General features: G+C 41.1%; 1 protein-coding gene and 2 long non-coding RNA genes across 5 annotated transcripts in view; 1 reads left to right on the top strand and 2 right to left on the bottom strand.

Moving 5' to 3' along the window:
* LOC106612466 (eukaryotic translation initiation factor 5B) overlaps nucleotides 1-13,331 on the bottom strand; it is a 25,302-nt gene extending 11,971 nt beyond the window's left edge. For 2 of the 3 annotated variants that reach the window (XM_014213613.2, XM_014213615.2), the window contains exons 1-5: nucleotides 13,237-13,331; nucleotides 12,783-12,957; nucleotides 12,606-12,676; nucleotides 7,934-7,989; nucleotides 4,993-6,652 (exon numbers count right to left, since the gene is read on the bottom strand). In XM_014213613.2, the coding sequence (XP_014069088.2) occupies nucleotides 4,993-6,652; nucleotides 7,934-7,989; nucleotides 12,606-12,676; nucleotides 12,783-12,936 (1,941 nt within the window). In that variant the 5' untranslated portion in view covers nucleotides 12,937-12,957; nucleotides 13,237-13,331. Of the gene's footprint in view, nucleotides 1-4,992; nucleotides 6,653-7,933; nucleotides 7,990-12,605; nucleotides 12,677-12,782; nucleotides 12,961-13,236 lie in introns of all 3 variants that reach the window. The other variant, XM_014213614.2, reaches the window with a different exon arrangement.
* On the top strand, nucleotides 13,267-15,871 carry LOC123744708 (uncharacterized). The gene is made up of 4 exons (XR_006771116.1): nucleotides 13,267-13,385; nucleotides 13,640-13,827; nucleotides 15,450-15,510; nucleotides 15,614-15,871. It is a non-coding gene; the product is annotated as an uncharacterized lncRNA (long non-coding RNA).
* On the bottom strand, nucleotides 14,472-16,042 carry LOC123744709 (uncharacterized). Its single transcript, XR_006771117.1, has 4 exons — nucleotides 15,906-16,042; nucleotides 15,437-15,760; nucleotides 15,005-15,055; nucleotides 14,472-14,844 (listed from the first exon to the last, which is right to left on the bottom strand). It is a non-coding gene; the product is annotated as an uncharacterized lncRNA (long non-coding RNA).

The following is a 16,042-nucleotide window of genomic DNA, read 5'->3' as shown; positions in this document are numbered from 1 at the left end:
TTTAACCTAACTCCTAAACTTAACCCTAAGCCCTAGCCGAGATAACTTTAGCCAGCTAGCTAACTAGTGGTTAGAGCGTTCGGCCAGTAACCGAAAGGTTGCTGGATCGAATCCCTGAGCTGACAAGGTAAAAATATGTCGTTCTGCCCCTGAGCAAGGCAGTTAACCCACTGTTCCCCGAGCGTCGAGGGGATGTCGATTATGGCAGCCCCCGCACCACCCTGATTCAGAGGGGTTGGGTTAAATGCGGAAGACTTATTTCAGTTGAATGCATTCAGTTTCCCTTTAACGTTAGCCAACTAGCTAGAATTCAAAACATATGAAACGTTTTGCAAATTCGTAACATATCATGCGAATTCTAATTCGTAACATAACATACGAAATGGGTGATGGACATCCACAAATTAATACATACCATATCAACCTAAATGGAGTTTCTCGGATTTAAGTATAGAGTAAAACTAAATGCTAAGACCAGGTTGAAGACATAGACTGACCAGGTGAATCCAGGTGAAAGCTATGATCCCTTATACTCAGTGGGTTTTGTCCAACATGTCTCCGGACCTACTCACTGCCACAGTCATACTCTGGACCTAGTTTTGTCCGATGGAATAAATGTTGTGGATCTTAATGTTTTTCCTCATAATCCTGGACTATCGGACCACCATTTTATTACGTTTTTTAATCGCAACAAATAATCTGCTCAGGCCCCAACCAAGGAGCATCAAAAGTCGTGCTATAAATTCTCAGACAACCCAAAGATTCCTTGATGCCCTTCCAGACTCCCTCTGCCTACCCAAGGACGTCAGAGGACAAAAATCAGTTAACCACCTAACTGAGGAACTCAATTTAACCTTGCACAATACCCTAGATGCAGTTGCACCCCTAAAAAAAACATTTGTGATAAGAAACTAGCTCCCTGGTATACAGAAAATACCCGAGCTCTGAAGCAAGCTTCCAGAAAATTAACGGAAATGGAGCTACACCAAACTGGAAGTCTTCCAACTAGCTTGGAAAGACACTACCGTGCAGTATCGAAGAGCCCTCACTGCTGTTCGATCATCCTATTTTTCCAACTTAATTGAGGAAAATAAGAACAATCCGAAATTTATTTTTGATACTGTCGCAAAGCTAACTAAAAAGCAACATTCCCCAAGAGAGGATGGCTTTCACTTCAGCAGTAATAAATTCATGAACTTCTTTGAGGAAAAGAACATGATCATTAGAAAGCAAATTACGGACTCCTCTTAAATCTGAGTATTCCTCCAAAGTTCAGTTTTAGTACTATCTCTTGACACAATGATGAAAATAATCATGGCCTCTAAACCTTCAAGCTGCATACTGGACCCTATTTCAACTAAACTACTGAAAGAGCTGCTTCCTGTGCTTGGCCCTCCTATGTTGAACATAATAAACGGCTCTCTATCCACCGGATGTGTACCATACTCACTAAAAGTGGCAGTAATAAAACCTCTCTTGAAAAAGCCAAACCTTGACCCAGAAAAAAAATAATAATATCGGCCTATATCGAATCCCATTACTCTCAAAAATTATAGAAAAAGCTGTTGCAGCAACTCACTGCCTTCCTGAAGACAAACAATGTATACGAAATGCTTCAGTCTGGTTTTAGACCCCATCGTAGCACTGAGACTGCACTTGTGAAGGTGGTAAATTACCTTTTAATGGCGTCAGACCAAGGCTCTGCATCTGTCCTCGTGCTCCTAGACCTTAGTGCTGCTTTTGATACCATCGATCACCACATTCTTTTGGAGAGATTGGAAACCCAAATTGGTCTACATGGACAAGTTCTGGCCTGGTTTAGATCTTATCTGTCGGAAAGATATCAGTTTGTCTCTGTGAATGGTTTGTCCCCTGACAAATCAACTGTAAATTTCGGTGTTCCTCAATTCCGTTTTAGGACCACCATTGTTTTCACTATATATCTTACGTCTTGGGGATGTCATTCGAAAACATAATGTTAACTTTCACTGCTATGCGGATGACACACAGCTGTACATTTCAATGAAATATGGTGAAGCCCCAAAATTGCCCTCGCTGGAAGCCTGTGTTTCAGACATAAGGAAGTGGATGGCTGCAAACTTTCTACTTTTAAACTCGGACAAAACAGAGATGCTTGTTCTAGGTCCCAAGAAACAAAGAGATCTTCTGTTGAATCTGACAATTAATCTTGATGGTTGTACAGTCGTCTCAAATAAAACTGTGAAGGACCTCGGCGTTACTCTGGACCCTGATCTCTCTTTTGACGAACATATCAAGACTGTTTCAAGGACAGCTTTTTTCCATCTATGTAACATTGCAAAAATCAGAATCTTTCTGCCCAAAAATGATGCATAAAAATGTATCCATGCTTTTGTTACGTCTAGGTTAGACTACTGCAATGCTCTACTTTCCGGCTTCCCGGATAAAGCACTAAATAAACTTCAGTTAGTGCTAAATACGGCTGCTAGAATCCTGACTAGAACCAAAAGATTTGATCATATTACTCCAGTGCTAGCCTCCCTACACTGGCTTCCTGTTAAGGCAAGGGCTGATTTCAAGGTTTTACTGCTAACCTACAAAGCATTACATGGGCTTGCTCCTACCTATCTTTCCGATTTGGTCCTGCCGTACATACCTACACGTACGCTATGGTCACAAGACGCAGGCCTCGTAATTGTCCCTAGAATTTCTAAGCAAACAGCTGGAGGCAGGGCTTTCTCCTATAGAGCTCCATTTTTATGGAATGGTCTGCCTACCCATGTGAGAGACGCAGACTCGGTCTCAACCTTTAAGTCCTTATTGAAGACTCATCTCTTCAGTAGGTCCTATGATTGAGTGTAGTCTGGCCCAGGAGTGTGAAGTTGAACGGAAAGGCACTGGAGCAACGAACCGCCCTTGCTGTCTCTGCCTTGCCGGTTCCCCTCTCTCCACTGGGATTCTCTGCCTCTAACCCTATTACAGGGGCTGAGTCACTGGCTTACTGATGCTCTTCCATGCCGTCCCTAGGAGGGGTGCGTCACTTGATCGGGTTGAGTAACTGACGTGGTCTTTCTGTTTGGATTGGCACCCCCCCCACCACCCCCTTGGGTTGTCCCGTGGCGGAGATCTTTGTGGGCTATACTCGGCCTTGTCTCAGGATGGTAAGTTGGTGGTTGAAGATATCCCTCTAGTGGTGTGCGGACTGTGCTTTGGTAAAGTGGGTGGGGTTATATTCTGCCTGGTTGGTCCAGTCCGGGGGTATCATCAGATGGGGCCACAGTGTCTCCTGACCCCTCCTGTCTCAGCCTCCAGTATTTATGCTGCAGTAGTTTATGTTTCGGGGGGCTAGGGTCAGTCTGTTATATCTGGAGTATTTTTCCTGTCTTATCCGGTGTCCTGTGTGAATTTAAGTATGCTCTCTCTAATTCTCTCTCTCTTTCTTTCTCTCTCTCGGAGGACCTGAGCCCTAGGACCATGCCTCAGGACTACCTGGCATGATGACTCCTTGTTGTCCCCAGTCCACCTGGCCGTGCTGCTGCTCCAGTCTCAACTGTTCTTCCTGCGGCTATGGAACCCTGACCTGTTCACTGTGATTACTATTATTTGACCATGCTGGTCATTTATGAACATTTGAACATCTTGGCCATGTTCTGTTATAATCTCCACCCGGCACAGCCAGAAGAGGACTGGCCAGCCCTCATAGCCTGGTTCCTCTCTAGGTTTCTTCCTAGGTTTTGGCCTTTCTAGGGAGTTTTTCCTAGCCACCGTGCTTCTACACCGGCATTGCTTGCTGTTTGGGGTTTTAGGCTGGATTTCTGTACACCACTTTGATATATCAGCTGATGTAAGGGCTATATAAATACATTTGATTTGAAATAAATTTGATTATAGATGTCACTGTTCAATCCACTTCAATCAGTGTAGATGAAGGGGAGCAGACAGGATAAAGAAGGATTTTTAAGCCTTGAGACAATTGAGACATGGATTGTTTATGTGTGCCATTCAAAGGGGTGAATGGGCAAGACAAAAGACTTAAGTGCCTTTCAACGGGGTATGGAAGTAGGTGCCAGACGCACCGGTTTGAGTGTGTCAATAACTACAACACTGCTGGGTTTTTCACAGTTTCCAATGTGTATCAAGAATGATCCACCACCCAAAGGACATCCAGCCAACTTGACACAACCGAGGGAAGCGTTGGAGTCAACATGGGCCAGCATCCCTGTGAAACGTTGTAGAGTCCATTCCCTGACAAATTGAGCCTGTTCTGAGGGCAAAAGGGGGTGCAACTCAATATTAGGAAAGTGTTCCTAATGTTTGTAGACTCAGTGTATATGTAATCATTGTTGATAGACAATACTGTCAGTATATCGCCCAACCATAATACGCACAGATTTGTGTCTGAAAAGATTGCTACTTGAAATATGTCGGCTTAAGACGGATGGTAGATAGTGTATCTCAGGATGACATTCCAAGTCCCTACACGTCATCATGAGGAAGCTGAACTATTTTGGGGACATTTTCAATCACCTCTCTCTGGAGACCCGGAGTGGAGAGGTACAGAGCGATGTTGTTGATCAGAGATGTCCTTGAAGGGTTTATTTTTAATACAGGGACAGTAATGGGAGCAAAGGACACATTTCTTTAGAGTTAATCTCTGAACCAGGTGAATAGTCTGCATAAGCTGCTACTACTAGCATACTGCCTATACTCTCTGTTAGGGAAGATGTTTACATAAAAAATGTGGTTAAACTGTATGCCAAACTTATACGTACACTGTATTACCAAAGTGCTATATTTTACAATAATTAAATTCCTGCTTGCTACATGGATTTGCCCAACAACAATCAGATGTAGTTGACACACAGCTTTTCTAGCCGTTATGACCTCTGCAAACTGACCTGTGTCACTATATAAAATCTGCAGTGGATAAATTAAATACTGCGTGATGGTTGGTAAATGACTGTACTGTACATAAATGTTTCTGAAAAAAATCATAAAAACATTTAACTTTACCTTGTCATAAGTCTTGTCCACACGGTCCTTTATTTCTCCCTCTGGCATGTGCTCTGGGTTGTCATCAGTTTGGTCTGTGTCCTGAGACGGGGTCATTGTGTCCTCTTTTCCAAGTCCTTTTAGTTCAGTTTCCCTGTACTCCACTGCGTCTATATCCTCCTGTTGCTCAGCTGTGTCCCCTGTCTTTTTCTCAGCGTCCTCTTGCTGCAGCTCTGCAAGTCTAACCTCGTTCGAAGGACCTTGTTGATATGCGTTTGAAATGTATTTTTCCCCCATTTCCGTGTCATCATCACTGATGTAAGGATTATCATTCTCTTGCGTATTTTCCATCTTAGTAGAATCCTCCGGAGAGATGTCTTCACCCATTTCCTTCTTATTTAGATCTTTGTTCTCATGATCAGTTTCATCCTCTTGTTTCTGCTCTATTTGAGAGGCCTGCTGGTTAGGAGTGCGGACATTCACCTTACTCAGTTTCTTCCCATCTTCGTCACTTGAATCACTGGAATCAGATTTGTAATCTTGTTCCACTTCTATATCAGCAGCCTCATGCTCCATTGCCTTTATCTGAGCTTCAGCCTCAGCAGTGACTGCCTCCGCTTCCCCTTCGATGTTAGTGTTCGGTTCAACAGAGTCTTGAGTATCATGTCCAACAAGGCCCGTTTCTTCCTCAGCATCCTCCGACACAGCATCTGGTCGTTCTGCCTCAGTTTGTGAAGCCTCAACCGAACCTTCCTCCTCTGGCTGCTGTTCATACATTTTGACCTTAAGGGTTTTAGGTACCTCCTCAGTGCTGATCTGAACAAGACTTTCCTCATTTTGTTCTTCATCATCACCTAAAAAACTTTCGTTATCTGACAAGATTCTGGAGGCATCATCAATGGAGGATGCAACTTCATGCGTTTGCCCAGTATATGTTGTGGAAACAATTAGATTTTCTATTCCTTCCTCTTCTGGAACACACACTGAATTGTCAGTTGTTTCCTGTAGAATAGGTTCAGGAGATTCAGTTTGGGGTGGTGATAATCGTCCACTAATTTCATACATGAGTGATATTGAACTCTCCTGAGCATCAGCAAGATCTTGATCTTTGAAGCCTTCACTGAGGCCATCCTGAGTGCCTTGTTCCTCTCTCTCTTTTGTCCCTCTTAGTTCTTCAGCACATACATCTATATTGAAAAGTCCAGTGAATGAGACTTCCTGAGTAAGTTCAAATTCACTACTGCGGTTCATTTCGTTTAAGCTTCCAAGAATGGCATCATCACCAGTGCTGATTTCCTGAGAAGTGTGTTCTTCTCCCTCTTCAGTCTTCCTCAGTTCTTCAGCACATACATCCACATTTGAAAGTCCACCGAGTGAGATGTCCTCACTGGGCTCAAATTCAGACAGGCATACCACTTTGTCAGCTCTTTCATTCATATCTTTGCCTGTCATGCTAACATCCATATCTGTGAGTCTATTGTCTGATACCTCTGAGGGATATATTTGCATTGAAATCACATCTTTATCTGTGATATTGACCATTTCATCCTTTCCTTGACTTTCAGTTCCCTGCACATCTTCACAGACATCAAGGTTTGAGTTTGTGGGAGATGGAATCCCAACTGGCTCAATATTACCAGTTTCCTCTTCTGTTTGAGATTCAGTCAGATCATCCTTTTTCCTGAGAATTAATAAATAATTATATAAATTATGGGTATTATAAAATAAGTATTAAAATGTACTGAATGTCAATGTTTTCTCTAATAATCTACCTTTCTGTCCTTATACATCCTGACTCCTTTGACAATGGTCTCCTCATCATCTTCTGACTCAAACTGGTGTCTTTCTGAGGTTGTGAACACTGTGGCTCCCTTACTCATTTCGTAGAATATCAGGGTGCTTGCCTGCTTCATAAAAACCCAGACCTTTTCCAGACTTTTCCCATAGCTGACGTATGTACCTCAACCTTTCTCATTTGTAGAAAATACTGTGGGGAGATGACTATTCTTGGGAGTGATGATTTAATGTCAGTATTTTCCTTTCAGGAATTGAGAGGGCTATTTTAAGCCTATGATATTGGGGTCGTTCCACCAATTTGGTGCCTTTTGGTCTTTTTTTTTTGTTGATTTCACCAAAATGTAAAATTCTGTCATAAAGAGCAAATTTCCAAAACATGTAGAACCAGCTCACCTGTTTTTACACTATGATTATACTAATGTTTAATGTTTCTTTTGAGAAAAATATTTTAAAAGGAATGGTTTCACCATATTAAAACGAGAGTTCAGTTCACGTAACAGGGTTGACCTTAAAAGGACAGATGTAAATTAATCATTAATCACATTAAATAAATACTAATCTTCAGAAATGACTGTCAAAGCAACACAATAACTAGGGATTTACAATTATGGTGAAAACTTTGGGGTTAAGTCGGTTAAACATTTTGGGGTTAAGTGGGTAAAACTTCCTAGAAGTGACACAGGGTTGACAGAGTTTTCAAAATGCGGAATTTAGGCACTTTAGCAAGGCTTTAGTTATATACAAAATTGGATTTATTGAATTCTCCATGTTGTCTATATTAAAGGGAACTAAATTGAATACTGTATCACAGGCTTTTAAAATTAAATATTGGTGCACAATTTCTACTTAAAATATCACGGGATGCAAAAGGCGCGCTTTTCCTTCCCTTATCTATATTTTCCACAAGGTTTGCGTGTGTGTCTTTGTTAACCAAAAGCAACGTAGCAAATTCATCATGAAAAAAAAAAATTCACTATGGCAAATACCCTTATGTTAACTGGAATAATCATTCATAATGATAAATAAAACAACACTGCAATTGAGCCAAATGTATTTTCTCCCCAAAAACGTTTTTTGTTGGTCTCTCTTAAATATGTGGTGGAAAAAAGCTGTCTGATGCTGTCCCTCTCCTTGGGTGTAGATAATGTATTGAGATGAGACTCACTTAGAAATCTTCAGAGTTGCATCAGCTGGACTGGTGTTGACTTGATTCGGTGAGTTCTGTTTTGAGCAGAATATAGAACATTTAGCATGATATACTGATAAGGCCCGCCAGTATCATATTTAAGTGTACTTGCGAAGAAAAGCACAACTCTAGATTTCTTACATACTCATATTATTATTTGATGTATTTAGCCTGTTCAAGAGCTTAAACGACTGCCTCAAGTCAGGCTGCTTGAGAAAATATGTTTGATAGCATTTACACTTTTTGAACTATAACAATATTTAAATGAGCTCCTAAATTAATTTCAATGAAGAAAAAAAGGCCCATACACTAGAAGCTAGACCTATCTCCTCCTACACATTTAAGCTATCAACACCAAACCAACGTTGAGATGTTCAGACTGGCCCAACTTAAATTGCTGGTCAAAGGATATTTGATACTATAACCATTTAAAATTTGCATACATTTAACATGGGTTTGAATGAACTAGCATAAACTAGCACAAAATAACTCACAAACTCTTGAACCGTTTAAGCTAGAGACACCAAACCAACTTCCACATGTTCAGTCTTTCCTAACGTCCAAATCTTAAAAACTTTTATCAACTAAAACTATATACATTTGCATAAAATAACTCACCAACAGTAACTCTTGAACCGTTCAAGCTAGAGACACCAAACCAACTTTTACATGTTTAGGCTATCCTTACCTCCGATTCTTAAAAACATTTATCAACTCTAACTATATAAATGTGCATACATTAGCATAAATTAATTCACTAATAGTAACTCTTGAACTGTTCAAGCTAAAGACACCAATTTAACTTTCACATGTTCAAGGTTATCCTAACTTATAATTATTTAAAATCATTATCACTATAACTATAAACATTTGCATAATTAGCATGAAATAACTCAGAAACAGTAACTCTTGAACCGTTCAAGCTAAAGGCACCAAACCAACTTTTACATGTTCAGGCTATCCTATCCAATCAATCTATCAATTAAATCAAATTTGATTTGTCACATATGCCGAATACAACAGTTGTATACCGTGAAATAATTACTTACAAGCCAACAATGCAGTTCAAGAAATAGAGTTAAGAAAATATTTAAGTAAAAAATGGTTAAAAAAGTACCACAATAAAATAACAATACCGAGGCTATATACAGGGGGTACCGGTACCAAGTCAACATGCGGGGTACACGTTAGGGTTAGTCGAGGTAATTTGTACATGTAGGTAGGGGTAAAGTGACTATGAATAGATAATAAACAGCGGTAGCAGAGAGAACAGTCTATGACTTTGGTGACTGGAGTCTTTGACAATTTTTGAGGCCTTCCTCTGACACCGCCTAGTATAGAGGTCCTGTATGGCAGGAAGCTTGGCCCCAGTGATGTACTGGGCCATACGCACTACCTTCTGTAGCACCTTACGGTCAGATGCCGAGCAGTTGCCATACCAGTCGGTGATGCAACCGGTCAGGATGCTAGCGATGGTGCAGCTGTATAACTCCTGAGGGGGAAAAGGTGTTGCCGTGCCCTCTTCACGATTGTTTTGGTGTGTTTGGACCATGATAGTTTGTTGGTACCCTTACCACCCGGGGGCGGCCCGTCAGGAAGTCCAGGATCCAGTTGCGAAGGGAGGTATTTACAGTTGAAGTCGGAAGTTTACATACACCTCAGCCAAATACATTTAAACTCTTTTTCACCACTTTTTCACAATTCCTGACATTTAATCCTAGTAAAAATTCTCTGTCTTAGGTCAGTTAGGATCACCACTTTATTATAAGAATGTGAAATGTCAGAATAATAGTAGAGAGAATGATTTATTTCAGCTTTTATTTATTTCATCACATTCCCAGTGGGTCAGAACTTTACATACACTCAATTAGTATTTGGTAGCATTGCCTTTAAATTGTTAAACTTAGGTCAAACGTTTTGGGTAGCCTTCCACAGGCTTCCCACAACAAGTTGGGTGAATTTTGGCCCATTCCTCCTGAAAGAGTTGGTGAAATTGAGTCAGGTTAGTAGGCCTCCATGCTCGCACACGCTTTTTCAGGTCTGCCCACAAATATTCTATAAGAGTGAGGTCAGGGCTTTGTGATGGCCACTCCAATACCTTGACTTGTCCTTAAGCCACTCTGGCACAACTTTGGAAGTTTGCTTGTGGTCATTGTCCATTTGGAAGACCCATTTGCGTCCAAGCTTTAACGTCCTGACTGATGCTGCTTCAATATAGCCACATAATTTTCCTTCCTCAGTCCCTCCTGCAGCAATGCACCCCCACAACATGATGCTGCCACCCCCGTGCTTCACGGTTGAGATGGTGTCCTTCGGCTTGCAAGCCTCCACCTTTTTTCTCCAAACATAACGATGGTCATTATGGCCAAACAGTTCTATTTTTGTTTCATCAGACCAGAGGACATTTCTCAAAATAGTACGATCTTTGTCCCCATGTGCAGTTTCAAACCGTAGTCTGGCTTTTTTTTATGGTGATTCTGAAGCAGTGGCTTCTTCCTTGCTGAGCAACCTTTCAGGTTATGTCGATTTAGGACTCGTTTTACTGTGGATATAGATACTTTTGTACCTGTTTCCTACAGCATCTTCACAAGGTCTTTTGCTGTTGTTCTGGGATTGATTTGCACTTTTTGCACCAAAGTACGTTCATCTCTAGGAGACAGAACACGTCTCCTTCCTGAGCGGTATGACGGCTGCGTGTTTATACTTGCGTACTATTGTTTGTACAGATGAATGTGGTACATTCAGGCGCTTGGGAATTGCTCTCAAGGATGAACCAGACTTGTGGAGGTCTACAATTTGTTTCTGAGGTCTTGGCTGATTTCTTTTGATTTTCCCATGATGTCAAGCAAAGAGGCACTGAGTTTGAAGGTAGGCCTTGAAATACATCCACAGGTACACCTCCAATTGACTGAAATTATGTAAATTAGCCTATCAGAAGCTTCTAAAGCCATGACATAATTTTCTGGAATTTTCCAAGCTGTTTAATGGCACAGTCAACTTAGTGTATGTAAACTTCTGACCCACTGGAATTGTGATACAGTGAATAATAAGTGAAATAATCTGCCTGTAAACAATTGTTGGAAAAATGACTTGTGTCATGCACAAAGTAGATGTCCTAACCGACTTGCCAAAACTCTAGTTTGTTAACAAGAAATTTGTGGAGTGGTTGAAAAATAAGTTTTAATGACTCCAACCTAAGTGTATGTAAACCTCCGACTTCAACTGTAGTACCAGGGTCCTTAGCTTAGTGATGAGCTTTGTGGGCAATATGGTGTTGAACGCTGAGCTGCAGTCAATGAACAGCATTATTTTTGTCCAGGTGGGATAGGGTAGTGGGAAAGGGCAGTGTGGAATGCGATTGAGATTGCGTCATCTGTGGATCTGTTGGTGCGGTATGCGAATTGGAGTGGGTCTAGGGTTTCCAGGATGATGGTGTTGATGTGAGTCTTGACCAGTCTTTCAAAGTACTTCATGGTTACCGACGTTAGTGTTACGGGGCGGTAGTCATTTAGGCAGGTTACCTTCGCTTTCTTGGGCACAGGGGCTATGGTGGTCTGTTTGAAACATGTAGGTATTACAGACTCGGTCAGGGACAGGTTGAAAATTTCAGTCAAGACACTTGCCAGTTGACCCGCGCATGCTCTGAGTACACGTCCTGGTAATCCGTCTGGTCCCGCGGCCTTGTGAATGTTGACCTGTTTAAAGGTCTTGCTCACATCGGCTACGAAGAGCGTGATCACACAGTCGTCCAAAACAGCTGGTGCTCTCATGCATGCTTCAGTTTTGCTTGCCGCGAAAAAAGCATAAAAGGCATTTAGTCCATCTTGTAGGCTCGCGTCACTGGGCAGCTTGTGGCTGGGTTTCACTTTGTAGTCCGTAATAGTTTGCAAGCCCTGCCCCACCCGACGAGCTTCAGAGCCGGTGTAGTAGGATTCAGTCTTAGTCCTGTATTGACGCTTTGCCTGTTTGATGGTTCATCTGAGGGCATAGCGGGATTTCTTATAAGCTTCTGGATTAGTGTCCCGCTCCTTGAAAGCGGCAGCTCTAGCCTTTAGCTCGGTGCAGATGTTGCCTGTAATCCATGGCTTCTGGTTGGGATATGTACATACGGTCACTGTGGGGATGACATCGTCGATGCACTTATTGATGAAGCCAGTGACTGAGGTGGTATACTCCTCAATGCCATTGGATGAATTCCGGAACATATTCCAGTCTGTGCTAGCAAAACAGTCCTGTAGCATAGCATCCGCGTCATCTGAACACTTCTGTATTGAGCGAGTCACTGGTACTTCCTGCTTTAGTTTTTTCCTTGTAAGCGGGAATCAGGAGGATATAATTATGGTCAGATTTTCCAAATGGAGGGCGAGGGAGAGCTTTGTATGAGTCTCTGTGTGTGGAGTAATGGTGGTCTAGTGTTATTTTCCCCTCTGGTTGCTTGTAGAAATTAGCCTAATTAGCCAATCAATCAATACATTTTTACATCTACTTACTTTTTCAATTATAACCAGTCACTACCATTATTACTACTGTCACTACCACTACTATAACTTATTTCAAAACCACAAATACTTTAAAACAAGCACACCACATTTTCTTCAGGAAATGTACTTTTCTAGTTTGATATCACTATTTATGAAGAAAGAAAGTTGACCTTGAATGCATGATTGTTGTAGAATCTGTCCTCAAGCCTGGCACACCACTCTGCGGGGTCCAAGCCACTGTCTAAAGAGAAAATGACATAGAGTCCACTAAGTTAACATCAAAGTACAGTTTCATTCTGACTCCCCATTAATTATTGGTAGAATCTTTACAAAAAATATATAGCTACCTTCTCTCTCTTTGAGAAGAGCAGTGAAGTAAAGGGCAGCGAAGGTGGGGATGTCCTTGGGCTGGTCTCGCAGGACCTCTCGAGCCAACCCCTCCAAGACATTGCCAAACCCACGTGGAACCCGAAGGTGAGTGTTTGAAAAAGGCACAGACATCGTCCTTGGTCAAACACAGGTCTGCTAACGCGTTACAGTAATTTGGATAGATAGATATTAACTGCAATACTGGCTTTTATGTTACTTTTAAAATGTATTTATTTTGACAACTTTATCATGGTAAGTACTAACTAATGTTGTGAAATTAACGTTTGTTAGCTAACTAACGTCAGCTAGCTACGTTACCTAACTTTCTTAAATGTTTTAGTTGGGTAAACTTTCTGCAGTGCAACATCGGATGTAATGCTAGCAGGAGGCTGCTGCATGGAGTAATAAAGATAGCATTGAATATTACATTACCTTTAGCTAATGTTTTTTTCTTCCTCAAACAGCTTCGCAAAACGTTTGTTTTGCATCAGCAACAGTAACTGTTGACGCCGGAGTGTTGATACTTGTTGCTAGGCAACAAGGCTCAGTCTAACTACGGTAACGAAAGAGGTTCAAACTGAGTGAGTGCGATAACAAATTTCACATGAGTGCGATAACAAAAATTACACATGAAAACCACATGACACAAAAGTATGACTTTATTGGATGACAGTTCATTTCACTTTTTATACGGTTATAGATACAACTTGCTACAGTAAAAAAAAATGCTAACAAAGCCAGGGAATATTAACATGAGTACAGTGACAGTCATGTCTCACTTGCTCTCTCTTGTTCACTCTTTTATCCTTTCTCCATCCCCACTGGTTAAGAGTAGGTGATAACAGCATACTCAGAGTTTGTGCTCATCTTCCTTGAGACTTCTCGGGGCTGGACATGCAGTCTGTCAGCTGAGCGGGAGGCCTGCAGGTGGGATCTAGCTTCAGGGCCGGTGCTGGGGCCAGGGCCTGCCTCTTCCCTCCACCTCTGCAGGGGGGACATGAAACACACAGGATTCCATTTCAGGTGAGGTTTATATAAAGTCTAAACCTGTGACTGTGGTTGCATTAGCCAATAATAGCCATTATACAACCTCCGCTGACATATTATATTGAATATAGTGAATGTCAGTAGTATGGTCACATGTGGTGACATATGGTTGTGTTGATGTAAAATAATGTAGTGAGGTGTCGATGAATATATAATAATAATAGATCATATTTTATTTGTAGAGCACTTTCTATTTCACACAGAAATCACAAAGCGATTGTTTCCAATCCTCACCTCTCTATGGTCCCCCGGAGCCAGGTAGGAGATCTGTGTGAGCTCAGGTGTGCTGGCCCCTCGCATAGTAATCATGATGTCAGCATAAGGAACCTCATGATCACTCTGGCAATCTAGGTCAAAACAGGAAATGCAATGTTTTGTACAGTAGATGCTCTTATTACACACCCAGCTTAGCAACTGAAATAAATGGTACATTCCATTAGCTTACCAGCCGGAGTTATTCGCAGTGCCACCCTCTCACAATTGGTTGAGCATGCACCTATAAGATATGAGGTAACCTATTAGAATTACAATTCACAACATTGAGTGAACTGGTTGTGATAGCAATTTTGTACAATTAAACAAATATTTACCTGATCCTTCTCTTGATGTTGTGCTGATAAAAGACCAATAAACAAATTCCACATAAGGAGTCTGCATACTAATTGCCAATGAAAAGTGTGTTAAAATGCCTTAGCAAACATACCACATTGTATGAAAAAAACATACCCTGTGCAGATAACAGCAGGTTTTCCTAAAATACACAAGAAATCACATTAATGAAACATACTGTCGATTTTTGTTAATAACAACTTTGGAAAGTATTTTATAACATTTTTGATTCAGAAATTGGGCCTTCATAATTGTTTTTACAACATCTATAAGCACCTTTGCAATATCGATTGCGGCTCATACATAAGGAGACAGACACGGCTGCCAACACCGCAGCCACAATAACTGTCACTGTTGCCAACACCTTGACGCCTGTGAATTTCTCTGTATTGAAGACAGCACAGAGACAATATTATCATTGAAACTCAATTTGCAACTCATCAGTCAATGCCTCAAACAGGGGGTTACTTTTGTTGTTTGCAATACATTTAAACATGTTTCACCTTTTCTTTTTAAGGAGTGGAATAGCAGCATTTTGTCTCACCATGATCTATTATGGAGTCCTCATGGTTACCCAACGCTGTCACCGATTCATCTAAAACACAGAAAATGGTAGACATCAGGATCAAATAAGCTAGTGAAATATGCCGGGTTTATATTATTTTGTGCCTATGTCATTTAACAGCCTCAGAGCAATTTAAATTAGACTATTACGAAAAATGAGACTTAGGTTGAGTCTCAAATGGCACCCTTATTCCTTATATAGTGAACTTATTTTGACCAGAGCCTTATAAAGTCTCAGTAAAACATTCTCCAGGGCACTAGGTCGAGCTGGCAAAAGATATACAATATAATTGAATTACTGATGTATAAATATAGTCTCTTTTTGAACATAATTAATATAATACATTTCAACACAATTTGTTTTTAGAGGTAAAATTGATAGGGTAGGTCATTTCAACCTGTTTTTGCCGACCTTGTGCTTGCAGTGATACCAGACACTCTATCTTGCGTGGGAACTGTTCGCTTTCATGATCTTCAGAAAAGCAGGTATAGTTGTACTGAAAATCTTCCCTGGACAGATGTGGAAAATACAATGGTAGAGTGCAGAGGTCACCATTCTTTGTGACATTTTTTGTTTCCCTTGGCCTAGGACAACGAAGACAGTCTGGGAGTTTGAGCCAGTGTCCACGGACAAATCCAGAGGAGCAGTTGTAGGTGCAGTTCAACACTAAAGGTTCTCCAACTGCTGCATGGATGACTTCATGCTGTTTCTGCAGGTCGGTACAGGTTACTGAATCTAATGAGAAAGGCATAAATTAAGGCAACAATTCTTCAGTCAGTAGGCCTTGGATATAAATATATAGCTTGAGGACATTTGATTATCATCTTTTTGCCAGAAACCGAAAACACATCAAGTAAAAAAGTAGAGGAATTTATTTTACCTTGGCTTCCCAAAAGAAGCAGCAATGACAAGTGGGCTAAGATTAGCATCCTGTCCAAATGTGTCCAGATCCCCTATGTTTCAACTATATGAATAGGTTAGCTCTAGGTATTTGCTTGATTAAAAAAGACACTTGCA

The sequence above is a fragment of the Salmo salar genome, chromosome ssa09 (assembly GCF_905237065.1).
Source record: "Salmo salar chromosome ssa09, Ssal_v3.1, whole genome shotgun sequence".
In the NCBI taxonomy this organism is placed as follows: Eukaryota; Metazoa; Chordata; class Actinopteri; order Salmoniformes; family Salmonidae; genus Salmo; species Salmo salar.
Note: the sequence above shows the minus strand (reverse complement) of the source record. Positions and strands in the feature narration are given on the sequence as shown.